The following is a 26,929-nucleotide window of genomic DNA, read 5'->3' on the forward strand; positions in this document are numbered from 1 at the left end:
TATTTTCTTTCATACCCCTCGTTCGGAATCAGTAGCAACGACTAGAAGATTCGAACATGGAAGATAAAAAAAAAAAAAGAATAGCAAAAAAAAAAAAGAAAAAAAAAAGCAAGAAAAAAGCAAAAGGAAAAAGAAAAGAAAGATAAGAAATGAGTGAAAAGAAAGTCACAAGAAAAAAGAGGAATTGGGAACTACGTTTGACCTGATTCCTCAAAGAGGATACGTAGGCGCTTCACGGCTCGGTCATAGTTTTGAAAAATGAAAAAAAAAACAATTAAGATATCCCCAAGCAAGAAACTGGGGCAGAGGTTGCGGTCGTTGTAAATAAATCTAATTCCGAAGGTTGTAACTAATAACCCAAAATTAATGCATTTTTGAGCCTTTTATACCTTTTCTTTCTAGCCTATCCAAAACCCACATTACGGTCCAAAGAAAGACCTTCTGATCAGTTTTCAAAAATGCCAAGTCAGACAAATGAAGAGTCTTACCGGCGAACATAACATTCTGTTCCACAGCAGAAAGGACTCTAATCTCCAACAGAAAGAGTCATACCAGCAACACTCCAAATCCCCAGCTAGAGAGAGATATAAAACGAGAGAGTCTTATTGGTGAAAACCTTCACAGAGGCGATGAAAGCTGAGAGAAAAACCCAAAAATGAGAGAGACTTGATAGTGAAAACCCTTCGGGCACTACAAGTCGAATAAGATTGAGAATCAGAGGGGGAATCGCCAATTGAAGATCTTAAAAGATGATTGACGGCAGAGGATAGGCCACATACGCATGTCATGGCCATTAGAGTCGGTATCTGCGTTTGATAGATTTTTATTTATAGTTTCTTTTGTAAAAGAGTCATTCGTTTCCTTTGTCTTTTATTTTGTTTCTTTTATCTTTCTCCTTTCATAGAAAAATTCCCCAATAGAGTCTGTCGGGCCAGAACAAGTATGAAATGACTTCAAATATGCCATCAGCTTTTCAAGATGAGATCTGACTAGTACATCCAAATGGTATAGTCAGCAAGGAACAAGCGCGAGGCCAGTGTCAATAAAGATATCCCCAGCAAAAGGGAATTGACAAAAGGATTGACAAGCGTCAAGAGGGATATCCTTGCCAAAACCAAGGTTATAAACCTCAAAGACAAGGCCCGTGAACAAAGCAAGGAGAGCAGTGAGCATGATTCGGCGAAATCCATACTAGACTAAAAGGTCGGGGAAATGCCAGTTTCCAAGCTATGCCACAAAAGAAGAGGGATATCCCCAGCAGGAAGGGATTATCCCCAGCACATAATATCATCCCCAACAAGTCGTGGAGCACAGCGCAATGAAGGAGAAAGGGAAAGCAATCCCAATAGGAGTATCACAGCCAACCACCATGTTTTAAACTAACAAATTTTGTTTGATTTGAAACAGGTAAAGGAAATGGCATTGATGCAGAAACGCATGCCACAAGGGATATTATCAAACTGGGGCAGAAAATTTTCCTTCCATTTAGAAAATTTTTTGGAAGTCAGGTACCCCCAGCTGATAACATTTTACCCCCAACAGGTAAGTAAATAATCCCCACCAAGTTTTCCAGATAAGACATTTCCAAGTCTTAAGGATATGTCGGGTTCATCCGCCCTCAAATAGGATATGTCGGGTTCATCCGCCCTCAAATAGGATATGTCGGGTTCATCCGCCCTCAAATAGGATATGTCGGGTTCATCCGCCCTCAAATAGGATATGTCGGGTTCATCCGCCCTCAAATAGGATATGTCGGGTTCATCCGCCCTCAAATAGGATATGTCGGGTTCATCCGCCCTCAAATAGGATATGTCGGGTTCATCCGCCCTCAAATAGGATCTGTCGGGTTCATCCGCCCTCAAATAGGATATGTTGGGTTCATCCGCCCTCAAATAGGATATGTCGGGTTCATCCGCCCTCAAATAGGATATGTTGGGTTCATCCGCCCTCAAATAGGATATGTTGGTTTCAGTCTTTTTATTTCAAGTGTTGAAATTGGGAGCCCGCCCAGATAACAGAGGCATACATTTCCTTCCTAAGTTTATTTTACCAATAGGAGACGCACTTCCTAAGAAAAGTTTTACCAATAGGAGACGCACTTCCTAAGATAAGTTTTACCAGTAGGAGACGCACTTCCTAAGACAAGTTTCACCAGTAGGAGACGCACTTCCTAAGTTTATTGTACCCACAGGAGACGCACTTCCTAAATCCATTGTACCAGTAGGAGACGCACTTCCTAAAAAGTTTTACCATAGGAGACGCACTTCCTAAGTTCAGTTTTACCATAGGAGACGCACTTCCTGAGGAGACGCACTTTCTAAGCAAGTTTTATCAGTAGGAGACGCACTTCCTAAGACAAGTTTCACCAGTAGGAGACGCACTTCCTAAGTTGATTTCACCAATAGGAGACGCACTTCCTAAGTTAAGTTCACCGATAGGAGACGCACATCCTAAGTTAAGTTCACCGATAGGAGACGCACTTCCTAAAAAGTTTCACCGATAGGAGACGCACTTCCTAAGTTAAGTTTTACCAATAGGAGACGCACTTCCTAGATCCATTGTACCAATAGGAGACGTACTTCCTAAGAATAGTTCACCCAGTAGGAGACGCACTTCCTAAGAACAGTTATCCCCAATAGGAGACGCACTTCCTAAGTTTATTGTACCCATAGGAGACACACTTCCTAAGTTTATTGTACCCACAGGAAACGCACTTCCTCAAAGTTAAGTTTTACCCATAGGAGATGCATTTCCTCCTAAGTGGTTGTTAAAGATATAAAAAAAAACAACAAACAATGACCTAGTCTGATGAACCTTCTCCTAGGATCAAAATCTTAGTCTGACGAATTTTTCTCCTAAGATAGAGACCTAGTCTGACGAACCTTCTCCTAGGATCAAAATCTTAGTCTGATGAATCTTTCTCCTAAGATAACAAAAAGAAAAGACCTAGTCTGATGAACCTTCTCCTAGGATCAAAATCTTAGTCCGATGAATTTTTCTCCTAAGATAGAGACCTAGTCTGACGAACCTTCTCCTAGGATCAAAATCTTAGTCTGATGAATCTTTCTCCTAAGATACCAAAAAACAAAAATGACCTAGTCTGATGAACTTTCTCCTAGGATCAAAATCTTAGTCTCACGAATTTTTCTCCTAAGATAGAGACCTAGTCTGACGAACCTTCTCCTATGATCAAAATCTTAGTCCGATAAATCTTTCTCCTAAGATGCTAAAAAAAACATTTTGAAAAAGAGTCATTTTCCTAAAGCCAGGCGCCCACCTGTATAACGAGGGGAATACATTTTAGTCTTTTTCATTTCAAGTGTTGAACCCAGGCGCCCACCTGTATAACGAGTGGAATACTTTTCAGTCTTTAAATTTCAAACCAGGCGCCCACCTGTATAACGAGAGGAATACATTTTGTTGAACCCAGGCGCCCACCTGAATAACGAGAGGAATACATTTCAGTATTTGCATTTCATGTTCCAGGCGCCCCACCTGTATAACGAGAGGAATACATTTCAGTTTTACTTTCAAGTGTTGAAATTGGGAGCCCGTCCATAATAACAGAGGCATACATTCAGTTTTTACTTTCAAGTGTTGAAGTTGGGAGCCCGCCCAGATAACAGAGGCATACATTTCAGTCTTTACTTTTCAAGTGTTGAAGTTGGGAGCCCGCCCATAAAACAGAGGAATACATTTCAGTCCTTACATTTCAAGCATTGAAGTTAGGCGCCCACCTGTATAACAAGGGAATACATCCTAATCTAGTGTTTAGTTCACTCTCAGCACTGCATCAGTAGTATCAGTGGGCTACGATTTTGCTAACGACTCACAAACCTCCCCAGTGCAAACTGGGTTAGGAAATTTTGTTTGTTTTGTTTGTTTTGATTGTCAGGGACCCGCCTGTAGAACGGAGTTTGTGGTATGTCAAAGATCGAAGAAGTCAGGAGTCCGCCTGTCAAAGATCAAGCAGTGACCCACTGGAAAGCAGAAGGATTACAACAGAAATCCCCAGCATTCAATCCAAGTTAGAAGCTCGCCTCAAGAACGCGAATCAATAGTCTGGGATGATCAACAGAAGCTGGTCACAAAAAACAAAAAAAAAAACAAGAAAAAAAAAGAAGAAGAAAAAAAGAAAGAAAAGAGCCCAAAATACGGAAGTGGAGAACAGATGTGATCTGCTCAGGAACTAGCGCCTACAACTAGCAAGTATCAAGGTTCAAATCCAAAGTCTGTATGAAGCACCATTCAAGACTCAAGATCAAGTTTCAGAAGACTTAGAGATAGGAATCCTTGTAACTAGTAGCTGATAGGCTTAGTTAGTCTTTTTCAGTTTTCATTTTTGTTGTAATGACAGGACCGCGGACCGGAACCTCAACGGAACGGCACCTCGATCGGCTCTTCACCTCGGTACACTTCACTATCTCTCTCATATCCGAACTACACGTGGCCTGATTCCTGTAAAACCAAGGATATGTAGGCAGCTCAGATACCAGGGCTCGGTCACATTCCCTCCCTTTCCTTAGTGTAGTCCGTCCAAGTAATGGTCGGGTCAAAAACACGTCTAGTCGTTCTTTGTCGGAAAACTCTTCGTGTTTCCAGTCAAAGAGGGGCAGCTGTAAGCACGTGATTTTTGACCCTCCCCGAGAATTTTCACATTTTTAGCATGAATATGTGAAATTGGGTCTAGTATAGCTATTTTAACTATTTTTACTTTATTTCGTTGCAAAAAGAAAATTTCAAAAAATATATATATAAATTTTAGTTTATGTATCTCTCATAAACTTGAAAAATACAAAAATTGTACTTTATTTTGATACTTTATATAAATTCGAAAATTACAAAAAAAATATAGTTCTATTAATGTTTGCAGTCATTATAATTTTGAAAAATACAAAAAATATTACTTCATATTTTTGTCTTTATTAAAGAACGAAAATTACAAAAAAAATAGTTTTATTAATATTCTATAGTCATTTTAACTTTGAAAAATACAAAAAAAAAACATTACTTCATATTTTATCTTAATATTTAAAAAACGAAAATTACAAAAATAGTTTTATTAATATTTTGTAGCTATTTTAAATCTTGAAAAAATATTTAAAAAATATATAGTTTTGTTTGAATACTAGTCTTATTTTTGGTAGTTATTTTGCTTACATAGGACTAGTTAAGCAACGTTTTCCTATTTCTCGGGTCCGGGCAAAAGAATAATATTCGGGTTCAAACTACCCGGTTTTAGGCCTAATTTCGGACCTAGCCCATAATAAACCGTGTCCAGGACACATGGGGAACCCCACCACGCGTGGGGGACACAAACCTTGAACCCCACCACGCGTGGGGCTCATTTTTCTGGGCATTGTGTATCAAATACACGGACAAAGGGCCAAAGCAAAGTACTGGGGGAATTTTTTGGATATACTACTGTTCACTCATCTTCTTCCTAAAAAGGGAAGAAGACCTAAAACCCTTAAAACTCCATTCCCTACTGCCTCACGACCACCCGACCAACTCCCCCATCACCACCGTCCGACACCACCACAAACGATCCCCTCTCCGTCCCACGACCAACAGCAACCACCCTACTATCCGAACGCGACTCCTCCATCACCACCATCAACGACCAAACAGCCCGTCCCTTCAAAACGCCATAACCACCACCCAAACGACTACCCTACTGTCCAAACGACCCCTCGCTCCCCAGTAGTGAATCGAACCAAGCGTCCTTCACTCCCTCATCGTCTCACACAGCCACGACCACTCCTCCTCCTCCTAGCTAGCTCCGTTTCGTCCAGCTCCCCCTCTCGTCGTCCCTCCCGTCCTTCACTCCCTCATCCGAGTCGACAAATCAAACAACCAGTGAACACCATCGGAAAAACTAGTGGTTTCGCCATCGAACAGTAGCTGTGACTGCGCTGCTGCCTCGCGCCACCAGCTCCCTCCATAGCTGCTCCTTCCTCACATCCAAACGACCCCTTTGCTTCATATCCGCGTACCAACTGCTGCGTCAAAAAATATACAGCAGCCACCAACAATCTTGGGCGTTGACAGTTTTGGGGTCCAAGCTTTCCATCGAGGTCGTCTTTGGTTCGTCGAGGTGTTTGTCCGAGGTTTCGTCGTTGTTCCGCGTCCAGTGAGGTCTGGCTTGAATTCCGTCGGGGTCGTGTTTGTCGTCCTGAGTTGGCCGAGGTTCAAAGGTTAGTAAACCTCAAGCATTAAATAAGGAGATGTTATGTCAAAAGTTCAAAAAATGCAATATAGAAATTGGTATGATAATTTTCTGCTTATGTTTTCACCATATGCGTTTTGTTCATTTGTGGTGTTATGTATTTTTGTTTATTTGATATCATTTAATTTAGTAGGGTTAGTTGTTCTATGACACAGTTTAACGTTAATTTGTTCGTCTTTTCCCTTGCTTAGTTCATTCGGACAAAACTAGCATTACTTGCTGTTATTACTTCCAAAACACTCATTTTGCTAGATTCCTTTTATTAAATTTGTAACGAGTTATGAGATTTCAGTTGTAAATAGGCTATAAGGTTTAGTATGGTTAAAGGCGTAAAAATGGCATCCTTTTTTAAAAATAAAAAAAAATACAATAAAAAATAAAGAATAAATAAATAAAAAAAAAAAAACGAGACTAGCTTCGCTAAATAAAAATGTACAGATTGCGGATCCCTCACAAAATATATGTATTAAATACTTAGATTCCGGGATGGGTCGTTTAGCAAATTTCACGGCCCTACCCAAAAATAATAATGCGCTAGTTGCTTTAGGCGCGCCTTTAATAATGTTATCTCCCTAAACTCGGGTGCACATTTATGTGACCCAAATCCAAATCTCAACGAAATCGAAATGTGTCTCTAATCACGGGTACATTGACTGTGACGTGGTATGAGATGCATTTCCATGACGTTGCAAATTCCTTTTTTTAATAATGAATGAGACGAGCCTCGCCAAATAAAAATGCAAATTGCGGGGCCCTCAATAATTAGTCATAATAAATACTTAGAATTTGGGATGGACCGTTTAGTGAATTTCACTGCCTTCCCTAAAGATAATAACGCGTTAGCCTCTTTAGACGCGATTTAATTAAATTACCTTCTTAAACTCGGGTGTGCATTTCATGCGACCCAAATCCAAATCCTAAAACATCAAATAAAATATGTTTCGGATTGTGGGTGCATTTCATGTGACACAGTCCAAAGATATGTTTTAAGCGATGTTCACATTCCTAAAAAATAATGATAATAAAGCGGTAAAAGATAAAATTTGCACATGGTTCATAATTGTATTTAAAATCAGATAAATAAGCCGAATATAACAGTTGAGCGACCGTGCTAGAACCACGGAACTCGGGAATGCCTAACACCTTCTCCCGGGTTAACAGAATTCCTTATCCGGATTTCTGGTACGCAGACTGTAATATAGAGTCATTCTTTTCCTCGATTCGGGATTAAAATTGGTGACTTGGGACACCCTAAATCTCCCAAGTGGCGACTCTGAAATAATTAAACCAATCCCGTCTCGATTGTCCTTTAATTGGAAAAACTCCCTTGCGCCCCCGGGTGCGGAAAAAGGAGGTGTGACAGTCATATATAATTTACCAATTATATACAAATAAGTTTTAAATGAGTATCCCTTTATATTATGAATTGAATAAGGAATATCAGTTATTTCCTTATCCCTTTATACTCTCTCTCTCTCTTCATCTTTCTACACTCCTCCTCTGTCCCCCCCCCCCATAATTTTTCTTCACATGTTCTCTATTTTTTTTATGCTTTCTTATTTTATAGATTTTTAATGGAATTCATCAATAGATTTTCATCGTTTTAACTTAGCAATTTCCTTTCATGTTGCACAATTGGTGTTCCAATTGAAATTGTCAATCAATAAATTTTGAAGGTGTTTGACTCTCCACCATTGACAGCCATTGAAAAGCTTTGAAGCTTTGAAATCGAATTTGAGTTTTCAAAAATTATTATTTGTTTGGATTGAGTATTGTTGCAAACAATTAGAAATATTGTTTGGAGTTTATATCTTAATTTTGAGGGTGTTTGGTAAATATTAGACTTAATTTTAGCTGAATTTCAGATTGAAACTCGAAGAGGAACGCATATATACTTACGAAATTATTGTAAAGTTAATTGTATGTAAATTGTATTTTGTTGTAGTTATATATATATATATATATATATATATATATATATATATATATATATATATATATATATATATATTTGAATGTCGTATGAAAGTTAAAAAATAGTGGTATATTATATGAATCGTTATATAAAATTTGTATTTAAGTTATCAATACTATCTTTTTACATAAAGTTGTTAATATGTATAAAAATTGTACTAAGAAATGAAGTTTTTGATTGAAATTCCAGAGAGGAAGAAGAACATACCAGTTACAAAATATATACAAATTATATACAAAATACATACAAAAGGCATATTGTATACAATTTATATGAAAATTGTATTTAAGTTGTATGATATTATAGTTATATTCTTGGTAGAAATAATGTATAAAAGTTGTTGATAAGTTGTATACTACATAATTAGTTGTATGGAATTTATTTTTAATTTATATGTTATTGTAGATGTATCAAATTTGTACGAAATTTACTTTTAATCTGTATGTTACTATACCATACAAATTTATATGTTGCTGTTGTCACTTAAAATATCATTTAACATGTGAATTTTTTTTATTTCATTAGTAAGTGGTAGAATAAAATGAAAATAATATTCTATTTTTACTAAATAAATATCAGGAACTTTCCGATCAATTTTCTTGTTCCATGAGCTTATCTTTTCATCTGAAACTTTTCGATCAATTATGTTCTAGTGTAAAAAAAAAAATATTAAGACGCCAATTCCTCCATCTTCCTTCAGTTAAATGTACATATATTTATAAAAAATTTATAGTAAACTATGAAGGAAAATATTTTAAAAAATTTAAAGCCAGAGAAAGAATTGTTTCTGAACTCAAATAATAAAAGCGTACAAATATTTTAAATTGTATCTATTTGATCAGAACCAATTGCTGGAATACAATAATAATATAATACTCGTAATTAATAACAAGAAGAAGAATATAAACTTGATGAATGGTACGAAAATTCTGCTTTCAGATTTCGTATCTTTAGCAGAGAGAAATGATGTGTAGTTTGTGTTTGGTACAAAAATATAGAGAATCAACTAGAAATTGGATTGTTTTACAAGCAATTAAGGCAGTAGAAAAACAAGGAAAGAGGAAGGAGACAAAAAAAAGAAAGGAAAATAGTGTAATTGAATCCCCTAATTTAAGACATTAATTATGGATTGTATATAATTTGTAACAAAAACTTGTTTAGGGCAATATTTGGACAATTTTGATAAATAATTTTTATATATTGTATAGGAAGGAAAAAATTCCATATGCTAAATTGTATAATGAAATTCAATTATACACAAATCTAATTATGAAGTGGCCTTTTGGACCGGCCCTTAGGGTTATGAGCAGAGCGAACCCAAAATTTCAAGATAATGGGTGCATCACTATAAATAGTGTCAAGTTGAATGAGTTGTATATGTATTTGGCCTTTAAAATATTATCACTGAATAGTAACAACTGGTCAACTAGTTTGATCTGTTCCCTTTTCAAGCAGTGAGGAAAGAAAAGAAAATTAAATTCTGGAGGAAAAACAGTCAATGAAGAACCCAAAACACCAAACAATCCACACGCTTAACAATTAGTGTGTAAATAATTAAATGAATTGAATAAAATATGGACCCTCAACTATACTTGCATAAAATTCACGTTCTTTTTTTTCTTCTTTAGTGTTCAGACAGATTATCTGAATAGGAAAGGTATAAGAAAGAGAGGTATGCTCAACTATATAATAATTATATAAGAAAGAAGAAGGTCCCCAAGTCGCAACACAACCAATTGGACTATGAATAGATAAGGAAAAACAAGACAATCAACAAGTTGAGGTTTTCTGTAGCTCTTGTTGAAGCTTAGATTTCCCCTTGAGTTATCTTCACATATCCAATTCTCTCTCCACCCTACCTATAGCATAAAAACCAACCAATAGAAAAACAAATAATTTATAACAAACACACATTTTTTGAGACTTGTTTTAAACACCCTTTTTATATTTTCCTGTATTACCCCATCTTTGCATCTCTCTCCTCTTCTTTGAGAGATATTCAGAGTTCAAGAAAATCTCTCTCCTCTTTATCCTTCAATGGCAAGTTGGGTTTTATCAGAATGTGGTCTTAGACCACTCCCAAGAATCTACCCTAAGCCCAGAACTGGGGCAGCCACTTCTGCCTCCTCTCACATTAAGTTGAGAATTTCACGTACAGATCTGAGTGGTTCTGCAATTTCTTTGTCTAATACTAATAAAGAGAGGAATTGGGCATTGAGGGTAAGTGCACCACTTAGGATCCAAACTGTCGGAGAAGAAGAAAGTGAGAGAACAAATAATAGTGGTGGTGAGTTTTTTGACCCAGGGGCACCCCCACCATTTAAGTTGTCTGATATTAAGGCAGCTATTCCTAAGCATTGTTGGGTCAAGAATCCGTGGAAATCTATGAGTTATGTTGTGAGGGATGTTGCTATTGTATTTGGATTGGCAGCTGCGGCTGCTTATTTCAACAATTGGGTTGTTTGGCCTTTGTATTGGTTTGCTCAGAGTACTATGTTTTGGGCTCTCTTTGTTCTTGGTCATGATTGGTAATGCATCTTCTTGATTTTTCGTCAAAGTTTTGATTTTTATTGTTATTTGGAGCTTAATTTGGTGACCCCATTTTGGTTTACTTTGTGAATTGTGTATGCAGTGGACATGGAAGTTTTTCAAATAACCACAAGTTGAATAGTGTCGTTGGACATATCCTTCATTCTTCAATTCTTGTTCCTTACCATGGATGGTTTGTCTCTTTTCTTGAAAATTATTTAGATTTTTAAGAAGATTATTGTATAATGAATGGTGTATTTGTGGTGATATTTTTTCAGGAGAATAAGTCATAGGACACATCATCAGAACCATGGACATGTTGAGAATGATGAGTCATGGCATCCTGTAAGTTTCAGCATTTTCCAAACACTATTTTAGTTGCTTGTTTCAACCTCTGATTTTTTGCTTTCTCAGATACCTGAGAAGATTTACAATAGTTTGGATCTTGCCACAAAGAAATTAAGGTTCACTCTACCCTTTCCCTTGTTGGCATACCCTTTCTATCTGGTGAGTACTTCATAGTATCTTTTATATCCATAATAAGTGTGAACTGGCAACAAAAAATGACATTTTCTTGAACTTGAGTTGGTAATTACAGTGGAGTAGAAGCCCTGGAAAGAAAGGGTCTCACTTTGATCCAAACAGTGATTTGTTTGTTCCAAGTGAGAAGAAAGATGTGATGACTTCAACTCTGTGTTGGACAGCAATGGCTGCATTGCTAGTGGGATTGTCCTTTGTGATGGGTCCTTTCCAAGTGCTTAAGCTCTATGGCATCCCCTATTGGGTTAGTCCATTTTTCAACCTTCCTTTCTTGACACTCATCCCCCCCCTTGCCTAACTTTTTGTTTGTTCTTATTATTTGGAATTCAATATTTTGAATGTAGGGCTTTGTCATGTGGCTTGACTTAGTTACCTACTTGCATCACCATGGTCATGATGATAAACTTCCTTGGTACAGAGGAGAGGTATACTTTTGATTGGAGTTAGATTTTACTATTAAAAATACTAGTTGATAGGCTGGAAATATGTTATTAACATATGTTCTGTCTTTAGAGATTCTTGATGCATAACTGGTCTAATCATGTCTTTTGAGAAATATTAGCACTTAGCAGTATTATTTTATAAAGAAGTCACTCCTACTTGCTTGGAATTGAGGCATAGTAATTGTTATTTTATTAACAAAAAGTTGGGAGTTGACAATTTAGATGTATCAAACAGGAATGGAGTTATCTTAGAGGAGGGCTTACAACGCTTGATCGCGATTATGGATGGATCAACAACATCCACCATGACATAGGAACACATGTGATACATCATTTATTCCCTCAAATTCCACACTATCATTTGGTGGAAGCAGTAAGTATCATAATATATATTAAAATGAGTTTTAACTTATATACATCGACAGTATAAAGAAACTAGTTGCTCAATGCAATATGCGATGGTATTAACATGTGTTGATTACTTTTTGAATTTGCAGACTGAAGCTGCTAAGCCAGTGTTAGGGAAGTATTATAAGGAGCCAAAGAAGTCAGGGCCTCTACCATTTTACTTGTTAGGAGTTCTCATAAAGAGTATGAAGCAGGATCACTATGTGAGTGACACTGGTGATATAGTATATTACCGAACTGATCCCCAACTCTCAGGGTTTCAGAAATAGAATCCTATACTACAATTTAAAAGCAGGTGATTCTTTTTCACTAACACTATGGCCATTCAAGTTTGTAATCACAAATACAAAGTAAAGTTAGCTCCCATTAAAGAATGGAGAAGGCATATAAAGTCTGTAGATGAGCAGCTTCAATTGTTGCCATATTGTAATAATTGAGTGGAGAAAGAAATTGTCTTCAGGAACCTTATAAGCCTTTTGTAGGGTTGGCCAAGAAAGTTATGTTATTTGTATTCTTGATTATAGAAAGATACTCTGTCCACCATTTTTTTTGCTGTACGTGGATCCATTAACATCACATATGAAGGTTAACAGATATTTTTGGGGAAAAAGAAATTGATTTAGACTAACCAAAAGAAAATGAAGGGTGATAAGTTGGGGAAGAAGAAGGAAACAACAAAGGAATGTCACTTTCAATAAAAAAAATTAATAACATTTTACATGTCGGACTAAACCCCTTAAGCACCTGTAGCATGTTAATTTTAGTAGTAGTTGTTAATTGGTTGTTGTCAAGGTAGTCAATATCCACTCTCTATCATACAAGTCATGTATAAATAAGATAAGTTTCGCCCCCATATAGAAGTTGACGTCTTTATATTAACACAAGTTTGATATGTCATGAGATATTAAAAAATAATTAAAGTTATATATAATGATAGTGTAACTTTATTAATCGTAATAGCAAGAAATTAGTACAAGACAGAGACTATTACTACTTTAGTTACCTACTTACACACCGTGGCCAGGATGATAAACTTGTTACATATCCTCTTGGAGAATTTTGATTCTAATTAGATTCCGCTACTAAAGAATTATTTCACTATGATAAGACAGATATCTAACTGGCAGGTCGGATTTCCTTTTATATAGAAATATAATAAAGTCAACCAAGTTTAGGAAATATGTTGTTGTGTCTTTGGAGGTTCTCAATGCGCAACTAATTTAATGATAAATATCATCTGTATTGGTTTGTCCAGAATAACTAATCTATTCACAGAGATTTTGAATTAAGTTGTATCAAACGTATAGTTATCAATTCAGGCTTACAACAGTTACAGATTGGGCTGTTAGGCAGGAGATAATACTAGCAACAAGAAGACCCATTCACGCTTCAATAATCACATTGACAGGAAGTAACAAAGTAGCTAAAATGCCTCTGCGGTTTGGCCAAGAAAGTAATCTGTGGTAAGTATCACATATTTTTCTTGTGTGTTGGAAAAGATTTTATCACAATAACGGGACTAAATTCATTAAGACAAGCAAATTGAAAGTCATTTTCAATCCAACAATGTGCAATAGAATTTTACTTTATTAGTTGTCGTCAATCCATCTTCAGTCACGCTTATAGCCCATCAATTGAACTACACAAGGGAAGTTTCTTCTCCTACAAAGAAATTGATGTTTTCTAGTAACACATGAGAATAATTAGTGCAATAAATTACAAGAGGAACATTGCAGTTGATTTAAGAATCTGCGCTGGGGAATTTGCCTCAATATTTGCTACAACCGTACAGATTTCACTGCATTCATGAACGATAGTATCCGTGACTCATCCTTTTGGATGCCGTCCTGTCCACATATGCCACTACTCACATCCACTCCATTGGGTTTAAGTGCAGAAAGAGCTTCACAAACATTCTCCGGGTTAATTCCTCCTGCCAAGAGCCACCATGTTTGCTTCTAATGCGCGACAGCTTAAACTGAGCCCAGTTGAATCCTTTGCCACTGCAAAAGTGAGCTACTACTTAGTATACAGAGAGCAAGTAAAAATTGGTAACCGGTGATTTTTGCAGGAGTAAAATTCAGCTGCTTACACCTAACTCATATCAATTGCATCATTCATCAGTTGTCATCTATAGAAAGCACATAGATAGGTAGATAACAAACTTTATTTCTTAATTTAGAGTCCACCACTTACTAAGACTTTGCTATGAATTCAACTTCTCAATAATTGTCATTGTCCTCATTGCTACTATTCCTATTCTTGTTCTAACTACAATGTCACTGTTATAGCCTGTTTTGCCAAGATTCTCCAAAAGTGCTTTTTTCTCAATTTGAGGTGTTTGACCAAGCTTTTTTTTGGGGGAAAAACTGCTTCTGGTTAGAAGCGGAAGCAGTTTTTAAGAAGCATAAAGAAGTAACTTCTTTCCAGAAGCAGAAGCAATTTTGACTTTTCTTCGTACCAAAAATACCCTTAGCAAAATATTATCTATAACAAAATAACCTTACTTAATTTAAATTATTAAGTAATATATAATGACTTTTGGGATGAGCTTTCATATTTATTGAATGATTTCTCGATATATTTAAATTATCTTGAAAGAATAAAGTACTTTTCAATTTTATTTTTACATTTTACTTAAATTAAATAAAAAAACTTAATTATTACTTTAATAATAAATATTTGCGATTATTTATCTACTTATATAACATTAACTATTAAGCAAATCTCTTCATGTCCTCATTCGTAATTTGACACTTAAAAGCACTTTTTGAAAAGCTTGGGCAAACACAAATTATTGTTCAAAAGTGCTTTTCAAACTGATTAGCTAAACACAAATTATTTTTCTCCAAAAGTACTTTTTTGAAAAGCACTTTTGAAAAAAAACACTTCTCAAGATAAGCTTATTTTCCAAGCTTGGCCAAACAAGCTATTAGTCGCTTGATTCCTTTCGTATTAGAAAACTCAGTTGCTTGGTAATGCTAAAGTTACAAAAACAAGTCTGATTTGGTCTGAAAGAATTCAAACAAGTTTAGTAATACCAACAGAAATAGAATTACGTCTTCTTTGATTAGCTCGATATCACCTGTCCTTTACATTATCCATGCAATATAAACATGGTTGGAAAGAGACAGTGAATGATTTCATACTCAGCTATGACAGGTTTATGCAAGGAGAATCAATACCTGCCACCTTTTGCACTATCCACTAGAACCCAATCAACCAGAGAAGACTCCTCATCAGAAATATAGTTCAAAAGGCCTCCCTCTTCATTTGCATGAAGTACGTATATTACACGTTTTTCCCTGACCAAATCTGGAAAAGCATCTCGAGAACCATTTCCATGAAGCTGCTCAATTTGCATGTCAATTTTGAGGAATTGGAAACAAGAAATTAAAGATGGTGAAAATTACAGAGGTCCTCACCTGCACAAATTCAAGGTCTGCTGCATCAGAGGCTTTTAGTATTGTGTCAGCATTATCGTCTACAAACACCCCCACTGGCTCAACTCCATATTCCCATGCAACCTTGGAAATCTCCTTTGCAGTAGAAAGTGAAATAGAACGTTTTGAGTTAGGCCATATGATCATACCAATAAAATTGGCTCCAGCTTCTGCTGCAAGAAGATCATCTCTAGCTGATGTAATTCCACACATTTTGACTAAAGTCCTACTTTCTATTTGCTCTGTTTGAGCCGAGACCCCTGCTGACCTGACTGATTCAAGGTGCAGATAAATCTATTCCTAGCAGAAGTCCTCAACCGTGTCCTATTTGCAGAATATACTTCTATACCCAATAGACTTGTAAAAATGAAGATTTTGCAAAAGAATGATGCATCATTTTATACTTCAACCAGAACTCTAGACCAGTTAAAAAGAAGGGAAAAGGTCCAAAATTGCCCCTCTACTATACTATATTGTTTACTTCTGCCACCCGTTATACTATTCGTCCAATCTAGCCCCTACCGTTAATCAACTTTAAAAATTTGCCCCTAACCCTAACAGATCTACACCGTGGCAGCTGACCCTCTCAATTTTTTCCATGTCAGCTGCCAAGTCACACTACCAAACAACCCCAAATATGCCACCTCGTCATCTTCTTCCCCTACTATTTCTTTTTCCACACCCATTCAAAGACACCAGCACCTCCCAGGCTCCAACCACCATTATAACCAAACAATCCCAAATTGGATTCAAGTAACTTCATATTTCCCAAAACAACAACAATTACTGATTCTCATTTTTTTCTTCACAGCGACTTTTTCAGATTTCGAAGAACTTGACGAGTTCTTCAACCTTTCTCACTATTTAGAAATAGAGGCTTCAAGTTTTCTTCTCTTAAATCTTGATAACATATGTGTTAAGCTCCAAATCTAACACAAATATATGATTTCCAGAAGATTTAAACAATAAATCACTGAACATCCATTAAATTTTCAGATCCGTGAACTTGAAAACCCAAAATGGATATTCTATTTTTTTTCAAAATTAATCCAAACAAAGACGGCAACAATCTGATTTTGAGCACACTTGAAGCTCAAAACTGAAAAAGTCGTGGTTGGGACTCTTTCTTGCCAATTTGCTTCAAAACCGCCATTACTATAACAAGGAAAGAGAAAAGAGAAACTCTCAAGAGCCCATATTTTGGGATTCAATAAGCAAATTGAACCCTCTCGCAAAATGGGTCATGAACATGGTATTTGCATTCAAAGATTTTAACTTTTTTACATCATTAACAAAAAAAATCCCCAAGAATTAGTAAAATTTTTTGGAAAACAATTTGATGAAATTATGTATATTATTGAATGAATTGAGTTGTTAAAGGTCGACCCAACAAAAAGATCAAGTTTTCTTCTAAGGTTCTTCAGTTTCCCAGCTAGTTTCATGTCTTATTTGCTGTTTTATTAAGTAAAAATAAAGACTGTATTTAATGGTGGTTGGAGCCTGGGAGGCACTGGTGGCCTTGAGTGGGTGTGGAAGAAGAAATGGTAGGAGAAGAAGATGGTGAGGTGGCAGATTTGGGGTTGTTTGGTAGTGTGACTATATTGTTTGGTAGTGTGACTTGGCAGCTGACAGGGACAAAATTGAGAGGGTCAGCTACCACGGTGTAGATTTGTTAGGGTTAAGGACAATTTTTAAAAGTTGATTAACGGTGGGGGATAGATTGGACGAATAGTATAACGGATGACAGAAGTAAACAATATAGTATAGTAGAGGGGCAATTTTGGACCTTTTCCCTAAAAAGAATCTTAAGGAAATATCATAATAAGTTACTTTTAAAACACCTATCAAGTGCACATTTGCATCTTTCCACGTACCAGTAGCAAAGGTCAGAAAGGAAACTTTTCTATGTAAGATTAAAAAATCAAGAAAAATGAATTAGTGGAAAAGCACGAGATCCAAAACCAACACTTAACTCCAGAATAATATATGGTGTAAGCTTCCTATCCCAGTCCTTGTTGGCATCTCTCTTTTGCTTTGGTGAAAAATCTTAAAGGAGAAATAGAATAAGTAGTAGCTGTGGTGAGCACCCATTGGTTTTCACATCACGTGGTTTCTTTAGAGATCACTAGTCCTGACCTATTATCTTCTTAAACTATGGATTATTTCTTAAAAGAGTTACTCTCTTTCTTCTTGTTTCGGGGTACTATAAGTGCAAATAATGCCTATGTAATCTCTTGGTTGAAGCAGAGTTCCCACGTTGAACCCTGAAAAGACAGAACTATGGCTTAGACTAAGTAAATAGTGAAATTAACCGACACAATGCTATATACTCTTATGACACTCATACAAATTATTAAATAAAAAGGGCATTAGAATTGAAAGAAGTAGATCTTTGAGGACATTAAACAAATTTTAGTTGCTGAATAAGAGCTCAAGGAAAAAATAACTGGCATGTCTACTGGACTTACTCTAGTTTCCTTGTTTGTATAGATATAGGAAGAGCTTTTAGGGTGACGATATGCAGATGCAAAGCTCTTTGGCACACTTCTCTCTTGTGCACGCTGCACGGAGGAGCACCCCACATCCCTTTAATCTAAACCCTATTAGTCTCTGGATGATATGACACTTATAGAGCTTGATAGTTTGGAGTTCTGGCTATTATGGCTCATACACAGTGACACACCCCGCGTGCTCAACCCTCTTAAGAAAGGTGTAAGTACTATGTATAAAGAAGGATAAGCAGAAATAGAAGTTATTGAAGAACCTGAGAGCATCTTTTCTTCCTAATTCCGTTCTACCTCTGTAGAGCTATGCGCGAGAGAAGGAGAGATGCCGTAAAATAGTCCTGCTACTCATCAAATAAAAAAGCAGGTCAAACAGAGGAATTGCAAACACGTTCTAATAACTAGACTAGTCATCCGATACTATCTACTAAAGTAACAAACAAATACACTTTTTAAAATTAGCAATTAGGCAATTTAGCAGACAAGCCCTAAATGCAAAACCTGCAAAGCAACATACACCAACAAATCGTGGAGATATCAAGAACGTTTCACTACATGATTGAATTCTAAAATAAGTACAAAACAAATACTCCTTCCGTTTCAAAAATAATGAACCTATTTCCTTTTCGGTCAGTTTAAAAAAGAATGACCCCTTTCTATATTTGGAAAGAATGTAGCTTTAAACTTCTCATTTTTTCCTTAATGAGATGATTTATAGTCACGTGAAATGCACCTGAACAATTTTTTCAATTTTTAACAATACTAGACCTCACAAGAAAGTAATCTAAAAGTGTCCAGTAACATGTCCTTCGGTAATAGGAGCTCCAACAACTTTCAACACGCCAAATATGTACTACAGAATAAAAAGGATGCAAGGGTGAGCAAGTTCACAAAGAAGCACATTTGCCTTTTCCTTGAGTAGAAGAGCTTTTATCCAAATCTCTAGTATCTAAAAGTTCAGAACTCATATATATACGACCCTCTTGTACGCTAATATAAATGAATTATTAGTACTAACAGAAAAATAGTATCTACAACTTCTGCAACACTAAAAACTTGGAGACTCAAATGATGAATGATCTTATCAAGCTTCATGATTTTCCCAAGTTGGAGGTTAAGTTAGGCAGTAAGAATTAGGAAATTTCACTCAATACTTGACTATAAACTTCAGAATCAGTTTGATTTGAATCGGGTTATAGCTTCTAATTCTCAACTTAAAGTTGGAAAAGGAAAAGGGAACAAAATGAGGTGAACCAATAAAAAGCCTCTCGAAATCCGGCACAATTATCTAGTAAATGTAAGTCCCAATTCTAATTCACTAAAAAAGGTGTTCAGAAATTAATGTTATGGCCTGTAGGCTAATCTTCAGCCTACGCAAATTTCTAGTGCAGACATAAATCACACACCATTAGCTGAGTTTTTCAAACAAACAAAAGAAACTAAAGAGTACCAATTGAACTCAAGGGGAAAAAAAAGCTACATTCATCACATCCAGAACTTAACTAAATTTTTCCACAGAGAAATAAAAAGACAAAATCCAAAATGTACCAAATTCAACTGGAGTAAAAGAAGTTCCACTCACTACCAAGCTCAGCAAAAAATTTCAAACCGAAACAATCTATAGAATACCAAATTGAACAAGCTAACGGCAGTGGAACAAATAAAAACCCACATAGGGAATGTGAAGAAAGAATCGAATTTTATGATCTTTATAGCAAAAAAAATCGATCCCTACAAGACAATGGAAATTGTCAGATCAGCAGAAATAATTACCTGAAGCAAGAAAATGGGAGATGAGATGTGAATTACAATTTGCAAGGGTAAGAAATTGAAAAAATCAGAGAAAGAAAGTTTAAAGAATTCCTTTCTCTTTCAAAAGTCCTTTGGACGGGAAAAAATAAATAGGAGTCCAATTCTTTATCGACGCTAAAAAGCCCTCTTTTAATTTTCCTCCGGTGAAGTGTCAACGACTCTGACTCGCCGGTGCATCGAAATGTCTCTTTTGCCCCTATTCTCTGTTGGAATTCGATTTATTGGTTACTTTGACCATTTTTTGAAAATGATAATTGGCAAATGTTAAAGTGTTTACACCCAATTATGTAAATTTTATCATAGTTAATTTATACTATGTAATTTTACTTCATTAAATTACTTAATGATAATAATTAAATAAATAACATGATTTAGCATAAATATCCAATTCGAATAAATATTTACTAAAATATTACTTTTTTGTTCAATTTATATAATGTCGTCTAACTAAACACCAAAATTTAGAATGCCAATTTTATACATGATATAAGGGATATGGAAAGAATTACAAGAAAATACATATGACTTCACACCATAACAAAAAATGGCCCATATTTTTAAGTTTTACCCTACCTAGCCTATATTGTACATGAAAGTATTAGCAAATTCAAAATATGTGTTCATATAACCATTGCTTCTAAAAGCTATATAGTGTAATCTCACAACCTTTGCTTTCACTCTCTCTTCTTCTTACATCTTCTACATATGCTTCAACGGGCCGTGTATTTTCTGCTTCTCCCCCTGTTTGCAATATCAGAAAATTGAAGAGTAGAGTCTACCATTGGAGGCCATCCAAAGCTTTGCTTTCGAAAATATGATTTTTTGAGTTTGTTAGTTGTTTGGATTGGGCATTGTTCCAATTGATTAAAAATATCAAAAGGAGTTCAAATTTTAAATTTGAAGTGATTTGGAGTATATTTGAGCAAGATTTTGAGTTAAATTTCAGAGAAAACGCAAGGTAGAAGACGAAGTCAGTTTTTTGTATAATTTTGTATAATCATGTATAATAGTGTATATGAGTGTATAAACACATCTTATACACTATTATACACTTTTATACACCTTATACAAGCATCTGTAGACGAACTTCTTCCACAATTTTCAGTTACAATTCTTATTCAAAACCAGTTCAAATCTCCATTAAATGACTTCAAATTTTATATACAACCTCCTTATACTATTTCTAACAAGTCTAAATAACACCCATTTTAAATTTCTTACAAAATCAAATTCAAAATTTAAACCCACATATTTTAGCTTGTTAAAAATCTAATTTTCACCACCCAAATAGATTTGGTTTGTTGAACTAAAATTTGAGTCACAGTTACTGATTCAAAAATTAACTTAAAAGCTTGAGCAATCTTTTTTAAAAATTGAATAGTAATTTTGAGAATCCGTTGGAGTTGAATGTTGGGTATTAGCCTATTATTTTTGGGCTAGTTGGTTGTAAATTGAAATGTGAGCTATAAAGTTGAAAAGTAGGGAACCTAGTTGTTCTTACGTGAAATTTTCCCAAATCTATTAGTATATCTAGTTACAAGGTAAGTGGTGTTACTATCAACAATAACTTACTTGTTTCCCTTCCTATCTTAACTAGTATTAGAACCTGCACGATGCGCGAATAATTTGACAAAATATTAATCTTATAAAATTATGATCTAATAGATCATATTATTTTTATAACTCTTAGTTGTTATTTTATTATTTAATATAGTGTGCAAAAATATAACAAAATCTATACAAAATCAAAGGATACACCTCATATAGTATTCAAATAAATTATTTGTTCCTTATTTATTTTTTATTAAATTAGCAAGTACTCAGTACTATACATATAATAATGTGACATTTTATTAAATTGTCAATTGACTTAGTATTTTGATATTACTTTTCTTTTAATACAACAGCAACAACAACAGCAACGACCCAATAAAATCCCACAAACGGGGTCTGGGGAGGGTAGTGTGTACGCAAACCTTACCTCTACCACGAGGGGGTAGAAAAGTTGTTTCCGATAGACCCTCGGCTCAAGAAGACGAAAAGAGACAATATATCAGTACCATCAATAAAAAATTATAGAAATAATAACAACATCACAACAGTAAATAGATGGAAAACACAAATAATAACCACTAAATAAGGCTCGACACTAAGAAGAGTAGTGGACACAACATTGACCACTAATAGTCTAAGACAAAATTCTATCAGCCTAGCCTTACACTAGTACGAGTTAGAAATATGCTCAACTATAGTCAGATATATTTAGAAGTCCCCGACTACCTTAGAACTGTTGTGCGGGCTGACAAAGAAGGAATTAATGTTACTAGGACTACCACCACTAATATTGTTGTGTTAAATAATTTGGCTATGCTGGAAAACCTTGTAATGTCCTCTTTTGGTTGTAATGCTACCTCTACTAGTATGCCTATGTCTACTCCCAATGGGGGGACCAGGCCATGTAGCCATGCTACTTAGTAATGAATAAAGTTTTCTTCTTCTTTGCCAAAAAGAAAAAAAAGAAATATGCTCAACTACCTTCTAACCTACAACCTTAATGCTCGACCTCCACAGCTTCCTATCGAGGGTCATGTCCTCGGAGATCTGAAGTCTTGCCATATCCCACATGATCACCTCTCCCCAATATTTCTTAGGCCTCCGTCTACATCTCCTCATACCCACCAACGCCAATCGTTCGCACCTCCTTACCGGGGCATCCGGGCTTCTCCTCTGTACATGCCCAAACTATCCGAGCCTCGCTTCCCCCATCTTGTCATCCATGGGAGCCACACCCACCTTCTCCCGAATATCTTCATTCATAATCTTATTCATCCTAGCGTGCCCACACATCTACCTTAACATCCTCATTTCTGCTACTTTCATCTTCTGAATATGTGAGTTCTTAACTGGCCAACATTTAGCCCCATACAATATGACTGGTCTAACCACTACTCTATAAAACTTGCCTTTGAGTAGCGGTGACACTTTCTTATCATACAAGACTTCAGATGCTAACCTCATTTCATCTACCACACCCCTATATGGTATGTGACATCCTCATCGATCTCCCCATCCTCCTGGATAACCGACCCAAGGTACTTGAAACTACATTTCTTGGTAATAACCTGCGATCCAAGCCTCACCTCCATACATGCTTCCCTTGGCTCAGTACTGAACTGACACTCAAGATATTCCATCTTTGTCCTGCTCAACTTGAAACCCTTAGACTCAAGGGCTTGTATCCAAAACTCTAGTCTCTCATTAACACCACTCCGCGTCTCGTCAATTAGAACTATATCATTAGTGAATAATATACACCATGACACCTCCCCTTGAATATGGTGTGTCACTGTGTCCACCACCAAGGCAAATAAGAATGGGATGAGCACATATCCTTAATGTAACCCCATAATAACTGGAAAATGTTCAAAGTCGCTTCCCATTGTCCTAACCCGAGTCTTAGATCTATTATACATGTCCTTAATTGCCATAATGTAAGCAACCACCAGACCTTTAGCCTCTAGGCATCTCCAAAGAACCTCTCTAGGAATCTTTTCATAAGCTTTCTCCAAATCAATAAACACCATGTGCAGATCCTTCTTCCTATCCCTGTACTGTTCCACCAACCTCCTAATAAGGTGGATAGCTTCCGTTGTAGAATGACCTGACATGAAACTGAACTAGTTGTTAGATATAGACACAATCCTCCTCACCCTCGCTTCTACCACCCTCTCCCAAACTTTTATGGTATGCCACACTAATTTGATACCCCTATAGTTGTTGCAACTCTGGATATTACCTTTGTTCTTGTACAACGGAACTACCGTACTCCACCTTCACTCATACGACATCTTCTTCGTCCTGAAAATAATGTTAAACAGCCCAGTCATCCACTCGAAACCTGCTCTACCCATACACCTCAAAAATTCTACTGGAATCTCGTTAGGCCCGATAGCTCTGTCCCTGCTCATCTTACGCATAGCCCCTACGACATTCTCAATCTTGATGCGCCTACAGTACCCAAAGTCATATTGGCTCTTGGAATGCCCGAACTCGCCTAGCACAATATCCTGATCCCTTTATTCATTCAGAAATTTATGAAAGTAAGGCTGTCACCTCCGCTTAATTGGGCATCTTATATCAATACTCTACCGTCCTTGTCTTTGATGCACCTCACTTGGTCCAGATCCCGAGCCTTCCTCTCTCTCACTTTGGTTAGCCAGAATAATCTCTTCTCCCCACCTTTGGCGTCTAGTTCATCGCACAGATGATCAAAAGCTAGTCTTAGCCTCCGTGACTGCTAGCTTTGCCTCCTTCATAGCTACTTTATACCTCTCTCTGTTTGCTCTCATCTTTTCCTCGCATGTTCTCCCTACTAACTTCAAGTACACTACCTTCTTCGCTTCCACTTTACCTTGGATCACTTCATTCCACCACCAGTCGCATTTGTGCCCGCCAGAGTAACCCTTCAAGACTCCCAACACCTCTCTAGCCGCCTCCCTAATACAATCTGTCATTGTCGACCACATATCGCTCGCGTTCCCACTACTCCCCTAGGCTCCCACAACTGATAACCTCCCTTCCAACTCCTAAGATTTATCCTTAGTCAAGGCTCCCCACCTAATCCCTAGTCGTCCTCGTGCAGTCCTCTTCTTCATATTCACCATGATACCGACGTCCATCACCAATAGTCTATGCTATGGCGCGAGGGTCTCACCCAAGATAACCTTGCAATCCTTACTCAACCCTCTGTCGCACCTCCCAAGGAGAAGATAGCCAATCTGAGTCTTCTCCATCTTACTCTGAAAAGTAACCAAATGATCCTCCCTCTTTGGAAAACTAGACTTCACAATCACCAGCTCAAATGCCTTAGCGAAATCCAACAGTGAAGTACCTTCTGCATTCCTTTAACCAAAATGGAAGCCGCTATGCACCTCGCCATAGCCGCTTGCAGTCGATCCAATATGACCATTGAAATCCCCTCTTATAAATAACCTCTCAGCAGGCGGAATATTACGTACAATCTCATCCAACCCCTCCCAGAAGCGCCTCTTAACCTCCTCATCCAAGCCCTTTGAGGCGCATGAGCGCTAACGACATTTACGGTGCACTCTCCAACCACCAACTTAATAGACATCAATCTATCATTCAGCCGCCTAACCTCTACTATAGACTCTCTAAGTTCCCTATCCACCAAAATACCCATACAACTCTTATCCTTCAGGACTCCAGAGTACCACAGCCTATACTCGTCCGCATCCCTTACCTTTAATCCTGCCCACCTAGTCTCCTAGACACATGCTATATTGACCTTCCTCTTCTAGAGGATCTTCGCCACCTCTATTACCTGTCAATGTACCTATGTTTCATGACCTGATTCTCAACATATAGGCTCCCTTGTGCCCCTTACCTCTTGTCCCACCCCTTGCTCCACCCTCACCCCCACCCTCTGGCCTCCCTGAGGACATGACCTTACTCTACCATCCAAACTACAACCACTATACCTATAATAGACTAAGGAGAATCACTAATGCAAACAGACCAAACTAGGAAAAAATAAGTTGTAACTACATGCACGCTAATTGTATGATTTAAACTAATGCGAACTAAAAAAGCAACAATTTAACTAACACAAGGAAGAGAAAACAGAAAAGCGGGAGGTACCAACTCCTGGGAATAGAACCTAGAAATTATCTTGGTGTACACGATGGTGTTGCGAAACCTGGCGCGTTCACGTCCAACTTTCCACCGCCCCTTACTGCTACTCGTCCTAGCAGCTCTCCTATGTTTGCGTGCGCGCTCCTCGGTCGTCTCCAATAGCCACCGCTTATTACATGAAAGACACACAAAAAACCCAAGAACCAAAAAAAAGGCTGCCTCCGCTACCACTAGTGAAGCCCCAACAGAAGCAAAGAAGAGAAAAACAAGAGAAAAGACAGTGGGGGGTTAATGTCCAAATAGTCTAACACACAAGTACAAAGAAGAGGGAAAGAAGAAAGAATGAAAGAAAGAAAGGGAGAAGAGCAGACGAAGAAGGGACAGTAGAGGGGTGGGGACAGAAGCTGCCGAAATATAGGTCATCGATGGGATAATAATCGCTGGAGAAGGAAACTACTATGTAGGTGTGTGTGGCGAGGAGGGGAGAACGAACAAGGAAGAAAGAAAGAAAGGGGGGGGGGATCAGAGGGAGTGTTATAAGAGAAAGGAGAGAGACAGAGGTGAGGGGTGGTCGGAAATCTTACCTGGTTGCCGTTGGCGGTGCGTGTAGGGTTCCGATAGAAGATGACCGTTGGGGGTTGGGGTTATGTTACTGTCGCAGAGAGATGAAGAGAGATAGAGTCGGGGAGAGGGAAAACAAGTTTATAATATAACATAAATATATATTTTCTTACTCTGATTTTTTTAACTTATGTTATATTATTCAAAAGTCTTCAATGATCTAAATTTATCAATAATTTTTTTGGGTGTTATTTGTTTATCTTTTATTTTCTAATTAATTCAAAATATAAAATTATAAAATTATCCTCATCCCCCTCTTTTTGTATATTCTTTTCTACTATAATATTTGATTAGTTTTCTCATTTGTAGTTTACTGAAAATTTAAATAATGTAACATGTTTTTACTAAATTATATTTTTGAATTCATTAAAAGTATAAAGAGATAAGCCTTTTATTATTTTTATAAAAAACCTACCAATATTTTAAATAATTATTAATTTGTGTTATATACATAATATACTTATCTTATTTATAATATCCTAACAATATCTTTATTTTTTTAATTATGAAATTATGAGTTCTATTTAGTAACTAAAATTTCCGAGAAATTTAATTAATATATATACAGTTTTACGCTATCCCTTGATTTTTTTTAAAGTATTCTTCATTTATAACTATATCATGACCATATGAATTATATTTTTCTCTTTAGTTTTATCTTATCCATATAGCATATAGCATAACCAAATGAATTATTATTCAAAAAATTTCTCATCTCAAAAAATAAATTAGGTTTATTATTTTATATATCTCTAGATTAAAGTTATTTA

The 26,929-nt window shown here is 36.5% G+C and overlaps 2 protein-coding genes and 1 pseudogene across 2 annotated transcripts; 1 reads left to right on the top strand and 2 right to left on the bottom strand.

The window, feature by feature from the left end:
* Nucleotides 1–9,994: 9,994 nt before the first annotated feature.
* LOC104243898 (omega-3 fatty acid desaturase, chloroplastic-like) lies at nt 9,995–12,667 on the top strand. The gene is made up of 8 exons (XM_009799172.2): nt 9,995–10,732; nt 10,837–10,926; nt 11,012–11,078; nt 11,148–11,240; nt 11,332–11,517; nt 11,618–11,698; nt 11,952–12,089; nt 12,214–12,667. Exons 1-8 carry the CDS (start codon nt 10,242–10,244, stop codon nt 12,391–12,393), a joined length of 1,326 nt encoding a protein of 441 aa, XP_009797474.1. The 5' UTR covers nt 9,995–10,241; the 3' UTR covers nt 12,394–12,667.
* A 1,009-nt stretch (nt 12,668–13,676) lies between these two features.
* LOC104243897 (N-(5'-phosphoribosyl)anthranilate isomerase 1, chloroplastic-like) lies at nt 13,677–20,003 on the bottom strand (annotated as a pseudogene).
* A 3,272-nt stretch (nt 20,004–23,275) lies between these two features.
* LOC138887707 (uncharacterized) lies at nt 23,276–24,397 on the bottom strand. The gene is made up of 2 exons (XM_070169485.1): nt 24,295–24,397; nt 23,276–23,544 (listed from the first exon to the last, which is right to left on the bottom strand). Exons 1-2 carry the CDS (start codon nt 24,395–24,397, stop codon nt 23,276–23,278), a joined length of 372 nt encoding a protein of 123 aa, XP_070025586.1.
* Nucleotides 24,398–26,929: the final 2,532 nt, after the last annotated feature.

This window comes from Nicotiana sylvestris, chromosome 3, assembly GCF_000393655.2.
Source record: "Nicotiana sylvestris chromosome 3, ASM39365v2, whole genome shotgun sequence".
Taxonomy (NCBI): Eukaryota; Viridiplantae; Streptophyta; class Magnoliopsida; order Solanales; family Solanaceae; genus Nicotiana; species Nicotiana sylvestris.

Coding starts and splice junctions, on each gene's coding strand:
- LOC104243898 (XM_009799172.2), top strand. CDS start 10,242: ATGGCAAGTTGGGTTTTATCAGAATGTGGTCTTAGACCACTCCCAAGA. Junction 10,733..10,836: donor TTTGTTCTTGGTCATGATTG/GTAATGCATCTT, acceptor TTGTGTATGCAG/TGGACATGGAAGTTTTTCAA. Junction 12,090..12,213: donor ACTATCATTTGGTGGAAGCA/GTAAGTATCATA, acceptor TTGAATTTGCAG/ACTGAAGCTGCTAAGCCAGT.
- LOC138887707 (XM_070169485.1), bottom strand. CDS start 24,397: ATGACAGATTGTATTAGGGAGGCGGCTAGAGAGGTGTTGGGAGTCTTG. Junction 23,545..24,294: donor GTGGAATGAAGTGATCCAAG/GTAAAGTGGAAG, acceptor GTTTCATGTCAG/GTCATTCTACAACGGAAGCT.